Source organism: Pleuronectes platessa, chromosome 7, assembly GCF_947347685.1.
Source record: "Pleuronectes platessa chromosome 7, fPlePla1.1, whole genome shotgun sequence".
In the NCBI taxonomy this organism is placed as follows: Eukaryota; Metazoa; Chordata; class Actinopteri; order Pleuronectiformes; family Pleuronectidae; genus Pleuronectes; species Pleuronectes platessa.
In genome coordinates, this window is record NC_070632.1 from 23854587 (window position 1) to 23872173 (window position 17587).

A 17587-nucleotide genomic window follows, 5' to 3' on the forward strand; every position below is an offset into this window, starting at 1 on the left:
TGTGTCAAAATCTACTTCACGATTTCACTTTATATGTCTATAATGACATGGTGCATAATAATAACCAAACAGGTGTACAGGTCAGCTTGCAGACTGCAGATGCTGTCATCCAAAATACACCTTTACAGAATAGACATAATAAAGAACAAAAACTGCTTTCAGTCCAGAATCTGTTTGTTTGGGTCACAACATGGCTCAGGCTCTGCTTATGTGCCCCTTGCTCTTCTTTTTAATCCTCTTTCTCTTAGTCTTTCCTTCTGCCCTCCTTTCTTCCTCCTCCCTGGCCCCTCCCTGTTTCCCCTTTCCCGAAATATTCTATTTTTCTTGATGCATCTCCCTTCCCCTCCCTGTTCTCTCCTGTCTATTTGTTCTTGTCTTGTTCCCTGCTTCCACTTCATTCTCCCTTCCTCCGTCATGTATTTGGTTTCAGCCATGTTCCTTCAGTCAGTCTGGCCCCTTCACCTCATCACTCTCCTTTCATCCCGACTCTGCAGTTCACCCTCCACTATAATGTAATACAATACAAAATACATAAATTAATAGAAGAATTGAACTCATTAATACAATAAGTACGGTCTGTCTACAGTGAGAAGCTGTAGTGTTAGGAGGAAGTGAGGCCGGTGTGTCTGTGGGATGTGGGCGGTGCACAGCTTCAGTCTGCCGGCTCCTGTTCAGTCAGTCGGTCGGTGTGGAGGAGAGCGGACGAAGCGGAGCGGCGCACCGGGACCCTGGATCTGTACTTCATTTATACAAATATATAAATATAAATATATATATACAGCCACACACAGAGAGACCACCACCGCAGACCGACAGGCAGAAGAGGAGCAGCATGGAGCTGTGAGGGCGGACTGGGACCTGCTCCCCAAAATAACCTCTGGTGATCTGTTTATTTGACGCATCTGCGAGCTTTGCCCCAACATGGAGACTCCGGGCTGCTGGCTGCTCCTGGCTGCACATCTCATCCTCCTCTCCCAACCAGGTAGGACGTGCTGTCAACCTACTTTCCCCCCCCACAGGACACAGAACCCCCCACACATTCTATATTGTGATCCGTTTTATTGAAAACTGCGCGCTTTTCCACTTGCTGCGCAAACTTTCCTGTGATTTCGCAGAAGCCATCAGGTGAGATGGGAAGTGAAACACTAAGTTTCAGAACAAACCGAAAATCAAGTCCGCGTGTAGTTTGTGTATTAGCATTTTCATCAAACTCATAAACCGCCAGCTTTCATTTATCACCAGAACCGTGTCTGTGGTGCGTAACGCGCTGTGCGTCACATCCAAGGAAATTAATCCAAAAGCGTATATATATATATCCTTTTTTTTTTTAAAACACAAATGTCCTCATGTCTGGTTGACAGAGTGTGTCTGTGGTGTTTGCTGTTGAAGATTGCACTAGGTCTGTGGGAGCGCAGATTAAAACGTTGTGAGTCGCAGGGCGTCACATATATCAGTTCCAAACCGGAGCTGTCAAGCATGAAGAGAGAAGTTTGGACACGGTAGTCTGACTGGCTTATTAAGGGTGTCACAGGCTCCAGATCTGGCAACAACAACGACAGTGATCCCAATGTATCCCCAAAACAGATACTATCACTGGAACAAATAACAACCTATAAGTCTCAATTCCAGGCCTGGAACAGAAATCAAACACATGGAGCTTTTTGGATATTGAATAGGAGTTCGTGGGAAGTGAGTGTGGCTGTAAACTCAACTGATGTCTCTGACCTGAGGAGAGACAGGTGCTAATGTTGATAGGTGGAGATGGGCAGGCTCAGGAGGTCAGTCTGTCTTCAAACCCATGGGATATAACTTCAGCTGGTTGCAGGGTCAAGTTGGGTGTGTTTTGACGGTGAATCTGCCTGCTGGAAGAAATGTAGGGATACAGGTTTAAAGAAAAACAAAAACTCTACCCAGGCTCGCTGCCCAGCCAGGAGCATTCCGATTGCAGGTTCTCATTCTGCCACATGAGGTAACAGGTTCGTCTGTGCTTTGAACCAGGAGATGTGTACTTGCTTGTTTTGATCCCTGATCTTTGGCTCATTTTCTGCTTGACGGTCTGATTGAAGTGTTGATATGAGTCACCAGGGGATCAAGATGTGAAATTAAACTCTACTGGTCATTGAGTCAGTTAACAGGAAACCAATTTCTCATAATTAATTCTGTCAGATCCCATGATCTCCTTCTTTAGATTGCCCGGGTGATGATGCACACGATGATTTGGTCACAAAATGATGGTCATTCTCCTCAGTGTTTGTCCAGAGCAGAACATTATGTTTCTCTACACAAGACACTTGACAACTTAGTATAGGCCTGATCCAACACTAAAACATCAGTATCAGTCAGGTGATGCGAAAAATGACTGGATATGAAATTGGAAAAATAAATTAAATAGACCCTGTGAACCCTAAATATCATGTAAAAGCTTCACTAAGAACAGGGGACGTGCTGTTAAAGAGAGACATGCGCGGCCGCTGTTCTTTGACCAGAACGAGAGTCAAGGCTGCACACGTTGTCACGCCGCTGTAATCATGTCAAAAAAAGTGTAATTTATGTAATTCAAGTATCTTTAGATATGGAAACTTCTACTCAGCAAACTTTATGAAACACCATAGAAGGAGTTCAGAACTGCTAACTTAATATCAGGTGCAATAACCTTAGGATGGCCATGTTACTGGTTCTGTGTTTCACAGTACATGGACATGCTATTATTTATGTTAAGTACTTTAAGGTCTGATCTTGGTATTGGCTGCAGTGTTAACTGAACCTTGTATTTTACACCGGGATTCTACTTCTTGTTAGTCCTAAACTTTTGCACCAATTTGCACTTCACCTTGAATGCTGCTGAGTGACCAACCAAAAGTTCAGTTCGTTTAAAATTTAAATAAAAAAGGGAGCAGCAGATTTTGGGCTATTTGTTTCTTCTTTATGGGAATATTTCAATATATGTGTCGATATTAATTGCTGAGCTGTTTTATCAAAAATACTATATTGTATCGGTAGACACTCAAGGTTGTGATATGGGTGTCGGACATGAGATAGAGAGTTTAAGCCATCCATAATCACAAGCACAGTATATCCTGTATCAACCTGTCCTAACACTTCACAGAAGGAACATGATGCTGCACTGTTGGAAATGTCCAAACCTAGGAGGATTTTTTTATTATGCTCATTAATTTCAGATTTACAGAAAACATCTGCCTGTCTCGTCCATCAATAAACATATTCGGCATCTCTGCAGACATGGATATCTCTGCTACAAACGTAGATGAATCTCACTGGTATTGGTGAGTTTTTGATTATCTAGTTGTATCGACAGTGGAGATAAATCTGAAGTTTGTCACTGTAAGTCTGAACACTTATTCTGCGGTTTGGCCTCCGAGCCGCATGGTACAGTCACACAGGGCCAGAGAGGACACTGATCTGCTTGGCTGATCGTTGCGGGGGGTGAGACATAAAACAAAGATGAAGGGGAGAAGCTGGTCAGGGCCTTTTTTAGCCAAAGACTTGTGAGACCTTTTTTTATGGCAGCGCCAGCGAGTCTAGATCCCTGCAGAACCGTTCTGTACCTGCAGAAAGCTTCCGGGCTCCATCGTCTCCTCCTCCTGATTTTTTCCTTTGTCTCTTGACAAAATGTCACAGCACAAAGGAAGTGCCAGCTCGCTCAGAAGGCAGCGCAGGAATGGTTTGAGGTGGAAGAAAAAAGACACGTGGAGAAAATTCAGCACCATCTGTCTTCCCAAAAGATATTTGTGAATGGGCAGTGCCAATGCCCTGCGCTCCGTCTGGACTCATGGAGTCACCGGGTCTCTTGTTGTCTAACAGGGAGTCTGCAGACAGATGGCCCTCTCAGTCAGGAGGCTGTCAGTCAAACACACTGAGATGCCGAAATATGACGTAGACATTATACAAATATAAATGGACTCGTTTTTTAAGTTTTATTAAATATGACTGAAAACTAAGCTGATATTCATTAAGGCTAAAAAAAAAAACAGCAGGTAGCACCAAATACAACCTTTTTAATATGATGTTAGAAAGAATCAGCTCCTCTATTAAACAAAAAACCTTTACCTTTACAGAAGTTAGCATGCTAACCAGCTAGCCCCTACTAAGTTCATCACTTGCCGACATGAAGTCCAGAGAATGTCGACACAATTGGGTCTGGACTTTCTCCAGAGTGTCCTTTTCACGCATGAAAAATGCAACAGGAGATTCACTACAGCACTGAAATCTCCGTAGTGTTCAGGTGAGGGTGGGTTAGCATGCGGAAGCTGCTATGGAGATCACGTTTGTTTGTTTACTGCACATCGACACTGGAATCTGCCCCCAGCACCAAAACCCTCCTGACTCTCCTTAGATGTCTTCTACTTCTGTGTCTCCTCTTTTTCATCCTGATATCTGTTACGTAGAAACCTCAGAGAGAGCCACATGTGAGGGCTCCCTCTCCCAGGACGGACAGAAGTGCAGAAGAGGATGCTTGTAGCATCTGAGTTTAAATATCTTCAGCAATTGTTGAAATATATATATATATATATATATTTAATGAACAAAGGAAAACATAGATGTTGTATGTTATTTGTAAAGGATTTGAAAAAAGTACAGAATAAAATGGCTTTCAGGAGTGTTCCTGACTTACTTTGGGTAGATAGATCTTCCTTGTCTACAGATATTCAATCTCACATTTCAGAGCTTGACAGTGTTTATTACTCATGTTGCTCTGATCCAGTTCACCCTTTTAAATTGAGAGTTAAATACAGTATATAACCTCATTTGGATTTAGAATGTTGTTTGGGCAAAGACAGAACCAAGTCTTTGGTCACCTCCTTTTTCTATAGTCCTTCACATTCATGTCTTTATTTCCTCCTATTTCCCACCATCCTCTCTGTCTCCTTTCTTTCCATGGCGTTATCCCGCCATCTCTATCCAAATCAGCTTCAGCTGGGCAGACATCCCTTGCTGCCCCACTGGTAGTCTGGGACAGAGAAAAGCAGATTTCCAGTCATGGCAGCAGGGGTATTTGATGACCAGATTAGTGGGTATTAGGCTCAACGGCATTCACTCAGGCATACACAGGGGCCACCGGTTTGAATCCACCAGAGTCGCCCCTCTTTTTCCTCTCCCCTGGCCCTCGACTGAATGCAAGCCGGGGTTACGTGGGGAAACAACCAGCTGGGTCCTCGGCGGAGGTCAGCTGAGGAGGCCCGTTCGTCCTGCGCCGCCTCTTCGGGGCCCGGCCCGGAGAATTATTCTGTCAGAGGGGAGATTTGTTTTGTAACAGTAGGGAAGGGGGCAACTACAGAAAGAAGGGAGGTGTAAGGGGATGGATTGAGGGGGGTGGAAGGGTGTGTGTGTGTGTTTGTGTGTGTGTGCGGGGGGTGATGCAGAGCAACAGAGAAAAGAAAAGGGGGGGATGTGGGGGGGCTTGGCATTTAAGCGTGACGCATGATGGCACTGCGATTTGTCCCAGTGGCGGCGGTGAGAAGGAGAGGACGCTGTCACACTGTGAAGCTGGAGCAGAAGTGTGGGAGCGCAGTGTGTTAAGAGGAGGGGGGACAGGGGGAGCACACACACACAAACACACACGCACACACACACACATACATTCATCCTCCAACACCTCGAGGTTGGAGGCCTCACAGAGTGATGGAGCGCAGGTTAAGCAGCACTCCTGCCTTCATTAGTCTTCGTTAACATCCCCAGCCTCATTACCCCCCACTCACAAGCTCACTGTGTCTCCCATCACTGTTTTCTCAGGCCTCCGTTCCCCACATACACTGTAAAAACACTAAATCCTGGATCGGATTTGTGTTAGTTGGGCTGTTAGCTCCACAGCTGATTGGATTATTCAAAGTGTTGATATAACTTCATTAGTGAATGATCAGGAGCAATTTAGGGTTCAGCATCTTGTCCAAGGACGCTTCAGAATGTGAACTGTAGGAGCCGGGGGTCGAACCACTGACGTTCAAAATATTAGACAACCTTTTTTAATTCCTGAGGCAGTTATGGACTTTTTTAAACCTCTGCCAACAAAGTTCTATTTTCATTGGCTTGTGTCTGCCTGTCTGTCCGTCCATTCATTGTAATTTCCATAACATTTTGTGCAGGGTAGGCCATGACCCAAGGAAGAATCCATTACATTTTGGAGCGGATCTGGGTAAATAGTTTCAGCAGAGTGATCAATGTTATCTTAGAATTAGAAGCCATACGTGAACTTAAATACTGTCTATATGTTGATGCTTGATCCCCAGCCCTAAAAGTAACAGAGCAAGTAATAATGAAAGTCATACCTCAGCCATCATGTCCTCACGCACTCAAACAACAGTCTCCCATTGCACCAAGACACTGTTTACGTAGGTTGTAGTTTATATCATATACAATACTGAAATGGCAATACCTCCGCAGAGTCCAAACAGTCTCCTTAAATTCAATACATTCATATTTCAAACACTCAAAGGTGTCAGTTCCATAAATGAACCTGATTTATTTCAATAATTTCCTGGGACAATGGCAAAAATGTTGACACACGTTTTTCAATGTTAATGAAAGTGGAAAACAATTCCTGGAGCTGCCCCCTGATCTGGATTTGAACCAAATTTGAATGGGTTCCTTCCTGACCCATACCACGTCCTCCCACCAAGTTTCATAGAAAACAGTTCAGCTGTTTTTGTGTGATCTTGCTCAAAAACAAACAAGCATGCAGGGATGAAAGGTGGTGGAGGTGATACAAAGGCTGTTGTCTCTGTTGTAGGCTGAGCAGTTGAACTGTGCTTTCCATCCATAATTCAGCTTTTGCTTATTTTTATATTTTATTTAATCATAAAAGAACATGTGTGAAAGTTTAGGCCCCATGCTCTCTGTACTGTATAGTATAATCACAGTCTGGATGTCTTTGTCTTTAGATGATCCAAAAAGGGATTTTGAGTCAAACATGTTGAGACTGAGACCTTTTTTGCAGTGCATTTCCTCAGGGCTGGATCTTTGTTTGTAACTCTTCAGTCTTCTTTAACATTTTTTTCCATCCGGCTCCTTCCTTTTTCTCTCCTCTGCTCTTAATCTCTCATTTTCTCTCCTCCTTTCACAATGTGTGTGTACCGCTGTACATCTTCCGTCACCCTGTTGTCCCACATCTCTCCCTTTTCAGAGCTTCATTCCTTCACCCTTCAGCACACACAACTCTCCCTCCTGAACCCCCTTTGCGTTTTTTTAAATCCGCCTCCCCCTCCCCATTTATCTCCCCTCTCATTTCTGGACGGGTAAGGAATGAGAGGTGTCCAGTTTTTTTTTTTCTTCAGCCGACCACCTTGTCCCTGCTGGTGTTCACCTGGCGCTCTGCCACCATCTTCACCCTCCTCTTCCTCCTCCTCATCCTCCTGTGTGCTCACTGCCTCTCTGTACAGTGTAATGGATGATGGGCAGATCCGGGTGGCCCACAGTGCGTGTGAAAGAGGGGCCACTCACGCCAGAGCCCATTGCAGTGGAGAACAAGTGGCGCCCCCGTGGAGTAGCTGGTGGAGCGCCATTTGATTTGTCCTCCGCGCCATTTGATTTGTCCTGTGTGGTCTCTTTCTCGATCCTGGATGTTCGATGGCCCTCATCTCTCAACCAGCTGAATGTGAAAGTGACGCAGAAAAAGGCCAGCGATAATAGGCCTGTGTGGAGGACATGGGTCGGTCAAAGTCCTCTTCAGTAAAAGGGCAGACTCGCTCCTTTTCTTCCCCATTCACTGGCTGGTGTAGGGCATCCAAGCAGGTGAATGTGGACGCGCTTTAGGCAGATGTTGGCCTGCACAAAAGGATTCGATGGGCCTCAACAAGGCTTTTCAAGTATTTACAGAACATTTACATTTCAGGCATTAGTCTGATCCTCTTATCCAGATCAGCCTCCATTGAGTGCAGTGGGAGAATGAGCTTAAATTCCTCGATCGACGACATTACAAGCTCACAGTAGCAGGGGGTTGAGCCGTACAGCACCATGTCATTACTTCTGAGACTCTAAAGAAGTAAGAGAAGAAGAGAAAAGAGCAGAGAATAGAGGCAGATATGTTTAGAGTTTTCTTTTTCCTGTTACAATGTGAAAGGCAGAAGTAACAAATGAATTTCACACAGATTTTCTAAGCTCCTGGGCCACAGAACCTTCACAACAATGAAAATAAATACTGGCTTAATAATAGTATCATTGTTAAGTTTATATGGAATACATTTTAGCAGCTGGCTAATTTCACACTGAGCCACACGATCATCCCATTAGTGTAGTGGTTGTGTCCACTATTCACTCTGCTTTTATCTCAGGTTTGGCCTCAACCAACACCAACAAGAAAAATCTCTCTCTCTCTCTCTCTCTCTCTCTCTCTCTCTCTCTCTCTCTCTCTCTCTCTCTCTCTCTCTCTCTCTCTCTCTCTCTCTCTCTCTCTCTGTCTGTCTGTCTGTCTGTTTCTCGCATCAACATCAAAGTCACTATAGGTAAAGAACAACCACTTACTATTTAGTCTAGAATGCTAAACTATTGAGTAAAACTAAAGAAACAATGTTTGGTTGTTATTTTTGCTAACTTACGTGACAAATTGATGAAGTACATTTTGAGGAAAAAAGGCCACTGTAAGTGTGTGCTGTTTGTGTGTTTTCTAAAAATTAGAATTTAGAATCTGAATGCTCTAACCTAAAGATGATAGAGGCTTCGCCACTTCTCAGGTGTGTCAGTTCTGAATATAAATACGTGTGGACTCTGTCGAGGTCGGCCTGCAGCATTAGACTGTTACAACACTGAGCAGATGTTAAGCCCAGTGGCGCTGACTCTTGCTGAGGTCCTGGTCAGACTGGTTATGCACCTCAGAGGAAGCCACAGCTTGAGGTAAAAACACCTGAGCTCGTCTCCAGGCAGAGGCGTGTGAAAGCTGTGAAAGGTTAATCCTGTTAGTCTGAGGTACATAACAATTACAGCAGTTACATCTAATTGGAAGCAGACATGGAGTGAGAGACTCCTTGTTTTTACATGGTCACTGAAATTTATTTGAGATTAAACTAAAGCTGATCTGAAGTCCCAGATGTGCTGCTAGACTCCAGATGTTTTCTATAATAGACAGCCATGTTAATTTTCAGATAATTATCCAATTAAAGAAGAATCAGTCTAAAGCCAGTTAATGTCTCTAGGGCGTGCTGTTCACAGACATTTCCAAAAACAAAGTATAAGGTTAAAGAGCACAGTCTTGGTGGATGTTCAGTCTTGTTGCAAGGCGCTAGATGTAAAGTTTGCCTCGCGGGTGGAGCTGCATGAATAGTCAAGGTGCCATATAAATAGAAGGGCTGATCTTCTGGGGAGCATGAATATGATCAGGAAATGTCCCTAAATATATAACAATATAACAACAACTAGCATAACAAACGTCCATCTTTAAAGCAAACTTTCGTTTTGCATTGTGGGTAATGTAGGTACAGGAAACACAAACAGGAAAGATAATTAAACTTCAGCACGTGATGTTTCAGTTTTCATACTTTATGTTTTAACTGTACAACTCATTAAAGTCATTATGTTTCTTTCCCATGAGCACTCAGGTGGGCACAATTTGCTGCACATGCACACAACCATGTTTCACGCTTTATGACGCTGTTTTGTGTCAGGTAGGCTATAAGATGAGGCCCGTTCAGTTTAATATGAAAATAAAATCGTCACAGCTGAAACCAGCAGATGTTTTTACTTTTTGTTAAAAATGAATGAAATGATTTACCACGCTGTCCAATTAGCTGTTTTACTTTCGAATGATTGACTAAAAAATGTATCTGCTAAGTGGACACTGTTCAGTAAGCTTCACAGTAACATGAACATGTTTGGGCACTTTTTCGGAGGCATTATGTTTTGGGGTTGTCTGTCCGACTTGAGGATGAACTGGTTAGATTCTGGTGGTCAAACGCCATGATGACCTCATGCTACCTTGGACTCACTGATTAGATTTAGTAAAATGTATATTTTTTGCCTCTTGAATGTGAAATCTCAAGAATGTCGGAGGGATTTTCCTCAACTTTTGATCAGTTGTCACGTGGACTCAAAGATAATGTGATTATATTTCAGTGGTTACATTGACCTTATATCATTTTGGAAAAAGGTATGCAACCACAGTGCGGTAATTCAGAACAGGAATTCATGGATTTATTCTGCTGGTCATTAGCTTTTTATTTGGTTTTACATGATCAACTGTACAGCCACTGTAATTTCCTCTACGAGCAGCACACGTCTCTTCGTGTTACTGCCAGGTTGACTGGTACGGTAGCCCAGGGTGGTATACTGGGGATGTTGGGAGATGGGATGGGTAGCAGCTGGTGGAGGTGGTGAACAGCAGAAGGTCGGCACTAACCAGCTCGCACCAAACTGCTGCATCTGGTCAGTCAGCGCTGGTTATATTTATTAGTACAATAACAGTTCACCTCAAAAGTAAGATACAACATATGTATTTTTATACAATACCTTCAAATTATAACATGAAATTTAAAGAAGTGTTTTCTTATATATTAAATAAGAAAATTTAGTCTTAGTCAAATAATCCAAAATAATGCAAACACACATTTTAGAAAAAGCAATTCAAAAATCCCTTAAAGAGAGAATTGGTTTAAATTAGTTTCATGGTGAGATAATGATGACAAGGAAACGACGAGCACCATCAGAAAGTGTGTCAAGGTTGAAGAAGGACAAAGTGTATAATCTATAATTTCCTCTGTGCCCCTCCCCGCCGGCCCCTCCCGCTGAGAGTTTCAATTAGGTCATCCCTCAAAATAGTCATGCATCCCCAAGGCACCAGCACAAAATGTCTGCCTGTTAATGAGCCAGTGATTGTGCTGATGATGATCGGCCGGTGCAAAAAGAAATCAGTGCTTGTGGCCGCAGACCTGCACAGAGGACAGATGACGGGGTGTCTGGACAGACTCTTTGCACATGCAGGACCAGATTAGCTTTTAGTGGTTTTGCCAGTTATTTATATATCACAAATACTTTTTCTTATTGCAGCAGTTCTAATGCAGAAACCGACCAGATTCACATGATCATACGGCGACATTACACAACACAACACTTCTTGTTTATCCTGCATTCAATCAACTCGTGCAGTGGCCTTTTTCTACCTGCTTGTTTGTAATGTTCTGTTCTCTTGTCCTGCGTTAATGCTCCTTAGCTACTTCAGAATTTTTCCTCGTCATTAGTGAGTCCTCTTCAAACAGTTCTACAATAAAATGTCACTTTTTACTGGCCGTTGTGTGCAGAGCTTTTTATAAACAGTCTATGGTGCAGAGTGAAGTTGGCGACATGCAGAGAGCAAGGCCTGCTGGAAGAGTGAGGGCTGTCCTGCTGGACCGTAAACAGACCACACTCACTGTAAAGAACCAGAGACTGTGAAGGTCTGAGTGTGATTGTAGTGTGTTGGACCATGTGGTAAACACAGTGAGAGAACTGTAGACATCAGTCTCTGCTGAAGTTTGATTTGGTCTGAGTGATTGGATTAGAAATGCCTCCAGATCTTTTCTTCATACACTTTCAGAGTAAAAGCATCACAGCTGGACTTGGTCCCTGTGAAGTCTTTCCATTTAAACTCCTTTAAATCTGTGCAGTGAAGCCAGTTTAAAACACGCAGAGGCTTCATTCAGCACAGTCTCTTTCTCATCAAGAACAGAGTCTGTGAGAAAATAATTTATACACAACAAAACGCTTAGAAGTTAACATAGATAACGAGAGTGGTAGTCAGTAGAGAGGATACCTCCGCCAAAGCCAAAACTTCCCCGCAAATTAATCAAGCTGCAACAAATAGTACACACACATAGATATCAGTTTTCCTTTAGAAAACCTTAAAGGGCCCATATTGTGTAAAATAAATTGTCTGGGCTTTTACTATCCGTAATTAATTGAAGGAGGTCAGTAGGGACCTTCAAAGTATGAAAACAGTCCCTCCGCGGACTGTCTCACTCAGTCCATTCTAAGAATGATCGTGTAAGTTATAATAAGTTAACGAAAAGTCTTGTTTCGTACCTCCTTCGCAATATAATGTCATTCAGGATCGCACTCGTCTCTCAGCCCCACCCAGCCGGGACCAGTTCAGCCTAAGAACTTACCGTTAAGAAAATTCCTGTCGTAACCGACTGTAAACCTATCTTTTATAGCTGCAAAACATAACAACATGTCTGTCAGCTGTGTTTACAAGAGTGCATACACCAGAATGAGACCGGTGATAGGCCTGCTTGCTTGTCACTCAAAGTGCAGTCAGCCAATCAGATGAGGGGCTCAAGAGGCAGGCAAAAATGGCCTATTCTGTCTGGAGCTCCAGAGAGAGGCAGAAGAGAGGACATGGAAATACACATTGCAGCAGTTTTTTCGACTTCCAAACAAATGGACAGGGGTAAAAAAAAACAAAAACAATGCTGCAGCTGCACTGATGGATTCAAGAGCCACACTGGTCCGTAATTCTTACATTTCTAAACCAACCAAGACTAAGAGCCCGATGGTCACTCTGTCTGAGCTCAAGTGATCCTGTGTGGAGTGTGGACACGTTAGAAACCTCTAGAAGACACTGTATAAACAAACTGATTAATTATTTATTTGAAGAAATAAAGAAAGAGGTAATAAATAGAAAAAACTGTTCCTTGAAGCCCTGTATATATCAGCTGGACTGCCGGGATCTGAGTGGATTGGTTCAGCTTTACTTCCCAATTGGCAGCTGGTAAAAACTACATGACTTGAATGCAGCATTAAAATCCTCAAATTCATTTATACACCAGATCATCTTTTACCTACATGTTCCTACATACATCATTAAGAACATAATTCTCATCTTAAGCTTGAATTGAAGAGTAAATCCAACTGTAATGAGTTTATCGAATTAGTAAGAATGCCCCCCCCCCTCCCCCCAAACACACACAAACACACACACACACACACACACACACACACACACACACACACACACACACACACACACACACACACACACACACACACACACACACACACACACACACACACACACAAACACACACACACACACAAACACACACAAAGACAAACACACACCATTTCCTCTCTCATTGTCTTTCCGGTGGGATACGACGTTGGCACTGCATTAGTTCATTCAGCTCCAGTGTTTAATTAAGTTGTTTTCCTGCTGAGGAGCTTTTCTCTGGGCCTCTGACAAACTGTTTCGTCACCGTGTGTATACGCTCACAGTAGAAACACGTCCGCTCCAACCAAGACCGCTCCGCTTGGACAACGCTCTATGCATGAGGAAATCTGTGAATTCATTACACAGCGTGGCCTCTCTGTGTTTTAGAGTCTGACCACTAGTGCAGTGGACAAGACTGAGAGTTTACCACCATGCAAGGCCATACTGTGCTTTGAGCTAGATGTTAACGATCAGCAAAGCTAGTTGGATTCTTCTCTCAGAACCATGAATGTCTGAGTGAAATGACATTGCAGTCCAGTGACCCCATTTACTTAAAAATACAAGTGTCTTTTTGGTCATTAATAAGTTATTGGGCTTTATCTTCTGGCGACCATGAATTATAATTGAGAGTGATGGATCGAGTGGCTAAAATCCGATGTTGGTGAGACATTTAACTTCGGATCGAAGGTGTTTAACTGACAAACTGACTGAGGCTGAGATGAAGAGACTAGAATCAGTTCATGAGATCTGTTACAGCTGTAGTTAACCTTGACCCTGGATGTATTATGTTCAGATTGAGTTCATCTCTGTCCAATTCTCAGAAACACGTTGATAGAATTTCTTTAGATTTGGTAAATTTTTTCACTTAGATTCAAGAATAAACGGATTCAGTTATACTGATCAAAGGTCACTCACAAATAGGGATGGGCACAATTAATCGACGATCGATTAATTGATCATTAAGAATTTCCTCGATGAAATAATTTTTTCATCGAGGAATTCGCTAATTACACATTTGACCACGGGGGGCAGTGTTTGGAAAAAACGCCACAGTTCTACTCAGTTACCTGCGACTGGCTGCGAGTTACCGTGTAGTTCGATTTCCAAAGTAAACATGAAGAGGTAACGGCGAAGTGTTGCATGGGACCATTTTGAGTTAAAAAATGACTTGGTTCACTGCCAACACTGCGAAGCTATCCCAGAGACCGGGGGAGACGAGGAGCCTGCTACAGTGCCTTGCATAAGTATTCACCCCCTTTGGACTTTTCTACATTTTGTCATGGTATAACCACAGATTAAAATTTATTTCATCGTGAGTTTATGTAATGGACCAACACAAAATAGTGCATCATTTGGAAGTGGGGGGAAATATTACATGGATTTCACAATTATTTACAAATAAAAATCTGAAAAGTGTTGAGTGCATATGTATTCACCCCCTTTACTGTGAAACCCCTAACAAAGATCTGGTGCGACCAATTGCATTCACAAGTCACATTTGCAAGTCACATAATTAGTAAATAGGGTCCACCTGTCTGCAATTTAATCTCAGTATAAATACACCTGTTCTGTGACGGACTCAGAGTTTGTTGGAGATCATTACTGAACAAACAGCATCATGAAGACCAAGGAGCTCACCAAACAGGTCAGGGATAAAGTTGTGGAGAAATATGAAGCAGGGTTAGGTTATAAAAAAATATCCAGAGTTTTGAACATCTCTCTGAGCACCATAAAATCCATCATAAGAAAATGGAAAGAATATGGCACAACCGCAAACCTACCAAGAGGAGGCCGTCCACCCAAACTGAAGAGTCGGACAAGGAGAAAATTAATCAGAGAAGCAACCAGGAGGCCCATGGTTACTCTGGAGGAGTTGCAGAGATCCACAGCTGAGGTGGGAGAATCTGTCCACAGGACAACTATTAGTCTTCTACTCCACAAATCTGGCCTTTATGGAAGAGTGGCAAGAAGAAAGCCATTGTTGAAAGGGATCCATAAAAAATCCCGTTGGGAGTTTGCCAGAAGCCATGTGGGAGACACAGCAAACATGTGGAAGAAGGTGCTCTGGTCAGATGAGACCAAAATTGAACTTTTTGGCCTCAATGCAAAACGCTATGTGTGGCGAAAACCCAACACTGCCCATCACCCTGAGCACACCATCCCAACAGTGAAACATGGTGGTGGTAGCATCATGCTGTGGGGATGCTTCTCTTCAGCAGGTACAGGGAAACTGGTCAGAATAGAGGGAAAGATGGATGGAGCCAAATACAGGGAAATCCTTGAAGAAAATCTGATGCAGTCTGCAAAAGACTTGAGACTGGGGCGGAGGTTCATCTTCCAGCAGGACAATGACCCTAAACATACAGCCAGAGCTACAAAGGAATGGTTTGGATTAAAGAATGTTAATGTCTTAAAATGGCCCAGTCAAAGCCCAGACCTCAATCCAATAGAGAATCTATGGCAAGACTTGAAGATTGCGGTTCACAGACGGTCTCCATCCAATCTGACTGAGCTTCATCTTTTTTGCCAAGAAGAATGGACAAACCTATCCATCTCTAGATGTGCAAAGCTGGTAGAGACATACCCCAAAAGACTTGCAGCTGTAATTGCAGCGAAAGGGGGTTCTACCAAGTATTGACACAGGGGGGTGAATACTTATGCACCCAACAGATGTCAACTTTTTTGCTCTCATTATTGTTTGTGTCACAATAAAATTTATTTTGCACCTCCAAAGTACTATGCATGTTTTGTTGATCAAACGGGAAAAAGTTTATTTAAGTCTATTTGAATTCCAGTTAGTAACAGTACATAAAGGGAAAAAGTCCAAGGGGGGTGAATACTTATGCAAGGCACTGTATGTCTGACACGGACGAGGGGAGCGCAAACACCGGAGCCGCGGCCAGGCTAGCCAAGTTAGCACGGAGCTACCTGTGTATCACGGCGACGTCAGTCCCCTCAGAGCGGGTTTTTCGGCGGCTGGACTGACGGTCACCAGGCTGCGTTCGCATCTGACCACAGAGCAGTTTAACATGCTCATCTTTCTCAACACAAATCAGTAGGCTGGTGCTGAAGTTGTATGTGAGTTACTGGTTATTTTTATGAAGCTTTCTCGACTCAGTACCTTGTTTGATAGTTTTGAGTTACATTTGGCAAAACCTGTCAGACCTAAGTATTATATATTTGTAGTTGTTGTTTAACATTATGTTTTTTTTATATTATTATTATTTTATTTTGGAGAAAAAAAAAACGAGGGTCAGTTGTGTTTAGTAGCACCGGCTTCTAGCTGTCGGCTCCGCTGCTTAAGATTACGGCAGCGCATATTTTGTTCACCTTGTAATAAAGATCTCAATGAGGAAACACGATTTTTTTTCCCACTGCATTTTAATGTAGCTTATAAATAGTGAATTTTTTAACTTGAAAATATTAATGATTAATCGAAAATTCGTCATTAACTCTCCCGACGATCGACGAAGACAATTTAATAGAACGCCCATCCCTACTCACAAATTAAAGCAATTTCACACAAATGTCCATTGACATAGTTCACCTCAAAGGTCAACTTCACTGTGACATTATAAATGTAGTGAAAAACTATATTCAGGTTTTATTCGTCCCCATAACACAGCAAAAGAAGAGGAGATAGTGATCATATCTAACATTTGGTCAGTTATGAATTGATGCCACAAATATTGTGTGACCACCTCGAAACTCTGGTGATTGTATCAGGTCGTCTGTGCTGCTGGTTTGATGACTTGTGTGAAGAATCCACATCGAAGTTGTAGCTTCTTTGCAGCTACATTCATATTTGAAGCATCACTTTAGCTTTGTGCTCTACATCACCTCTAGGTGTAGATAATGTGTTAATACTAGTGCTGTCAAATGATTAAAATATTTAATCGCGATTAATCGCATTTATGTCATAGTTAACTCAAAATTAATCGCGATTAATCGCACATTTTTATCTATTATAAATGTCCCTTCATTTATTTTTTCTCCATATTTTTTTCGTTTTAATGCTCTATCAACATGGAAAAGTGGATTGGCTTGCTTTATGCAAATGTTTTATTTTATTGAAAAACAACATTGCCAAACAGGGCGGTACAAAATAAAATTACAAAGTGCACATTTCAGGTAAACAAGACCTCACTCAACTCCTATAGTGCAGTTAAACCATGGCTTAATATTTTCTTTTTTTCAAGTTTGCTGTGAACATAGCAGTCAGGCCTCTTATTTCAGAAACAATGAACCGTAACAATTAGGTTACCAATAAAAGGTAAGCCTACTACTTCTTTGCTTTCAACCAGCTACTCCAACAGACAAGCCACAAAATAACAAACAAACAAAATACACAGGCAAGTGTCGGCCTACTTTGAAATAAATTAAACAGAGAACTTTATAGGGCCATTTGAGTCCTCCCCATATTTGTGGAAAATGTATGAAATAAGAAGTACCCTATTTTGAAATAAATAAAAACATATAGCTGCAGCCTAATAGCTTAAAAATATGTATTTTGGTTGGCGAAATATTAAAACAAAAAGTGAGAGCAGTTCAGACTGGAGGCGAACACAGAAACTGAAGCTCGGTAGAAACCACCAGCAGCTTCTGCTCTGACCAAGAAGCTGAGGCGCTGATCTCTGAGCAGCTGAGACCAGAGAAACTCTGTGTTTTCACTGTTTCCAT

The 17587-nt window shown here is 42.5% G+C and overlaps 1 protein-coding gene across 3 annotated transcripts in view; it reads left to right on the top strand.

Moving 5' to 3' along the window:
* The first annotated feature begins 669 nt into the window (after window positions 1–669).
* ptprz1a (protein tyrosine phosphatase receptor type Z1a) overlaps window positions 670–17587 on the top strand; it is a 91532-nt gene continuing 74614 nt past the window's right edge. For all 3 annotated transcript variants that reach the window (XM_053427370.1, XM_053427371.1, XM_053427372.1), the window contains exon 1: window positions 670–982. In XM_053427370.1, coding sequence (XP_053283345.1) covers window positions 922–982 — 61 coding nt within the window. In that variant the 5' untranslated portion in view covers window positions 670–921. The remainder of the gene's footprint in view (window positions 983–17587) is intronic.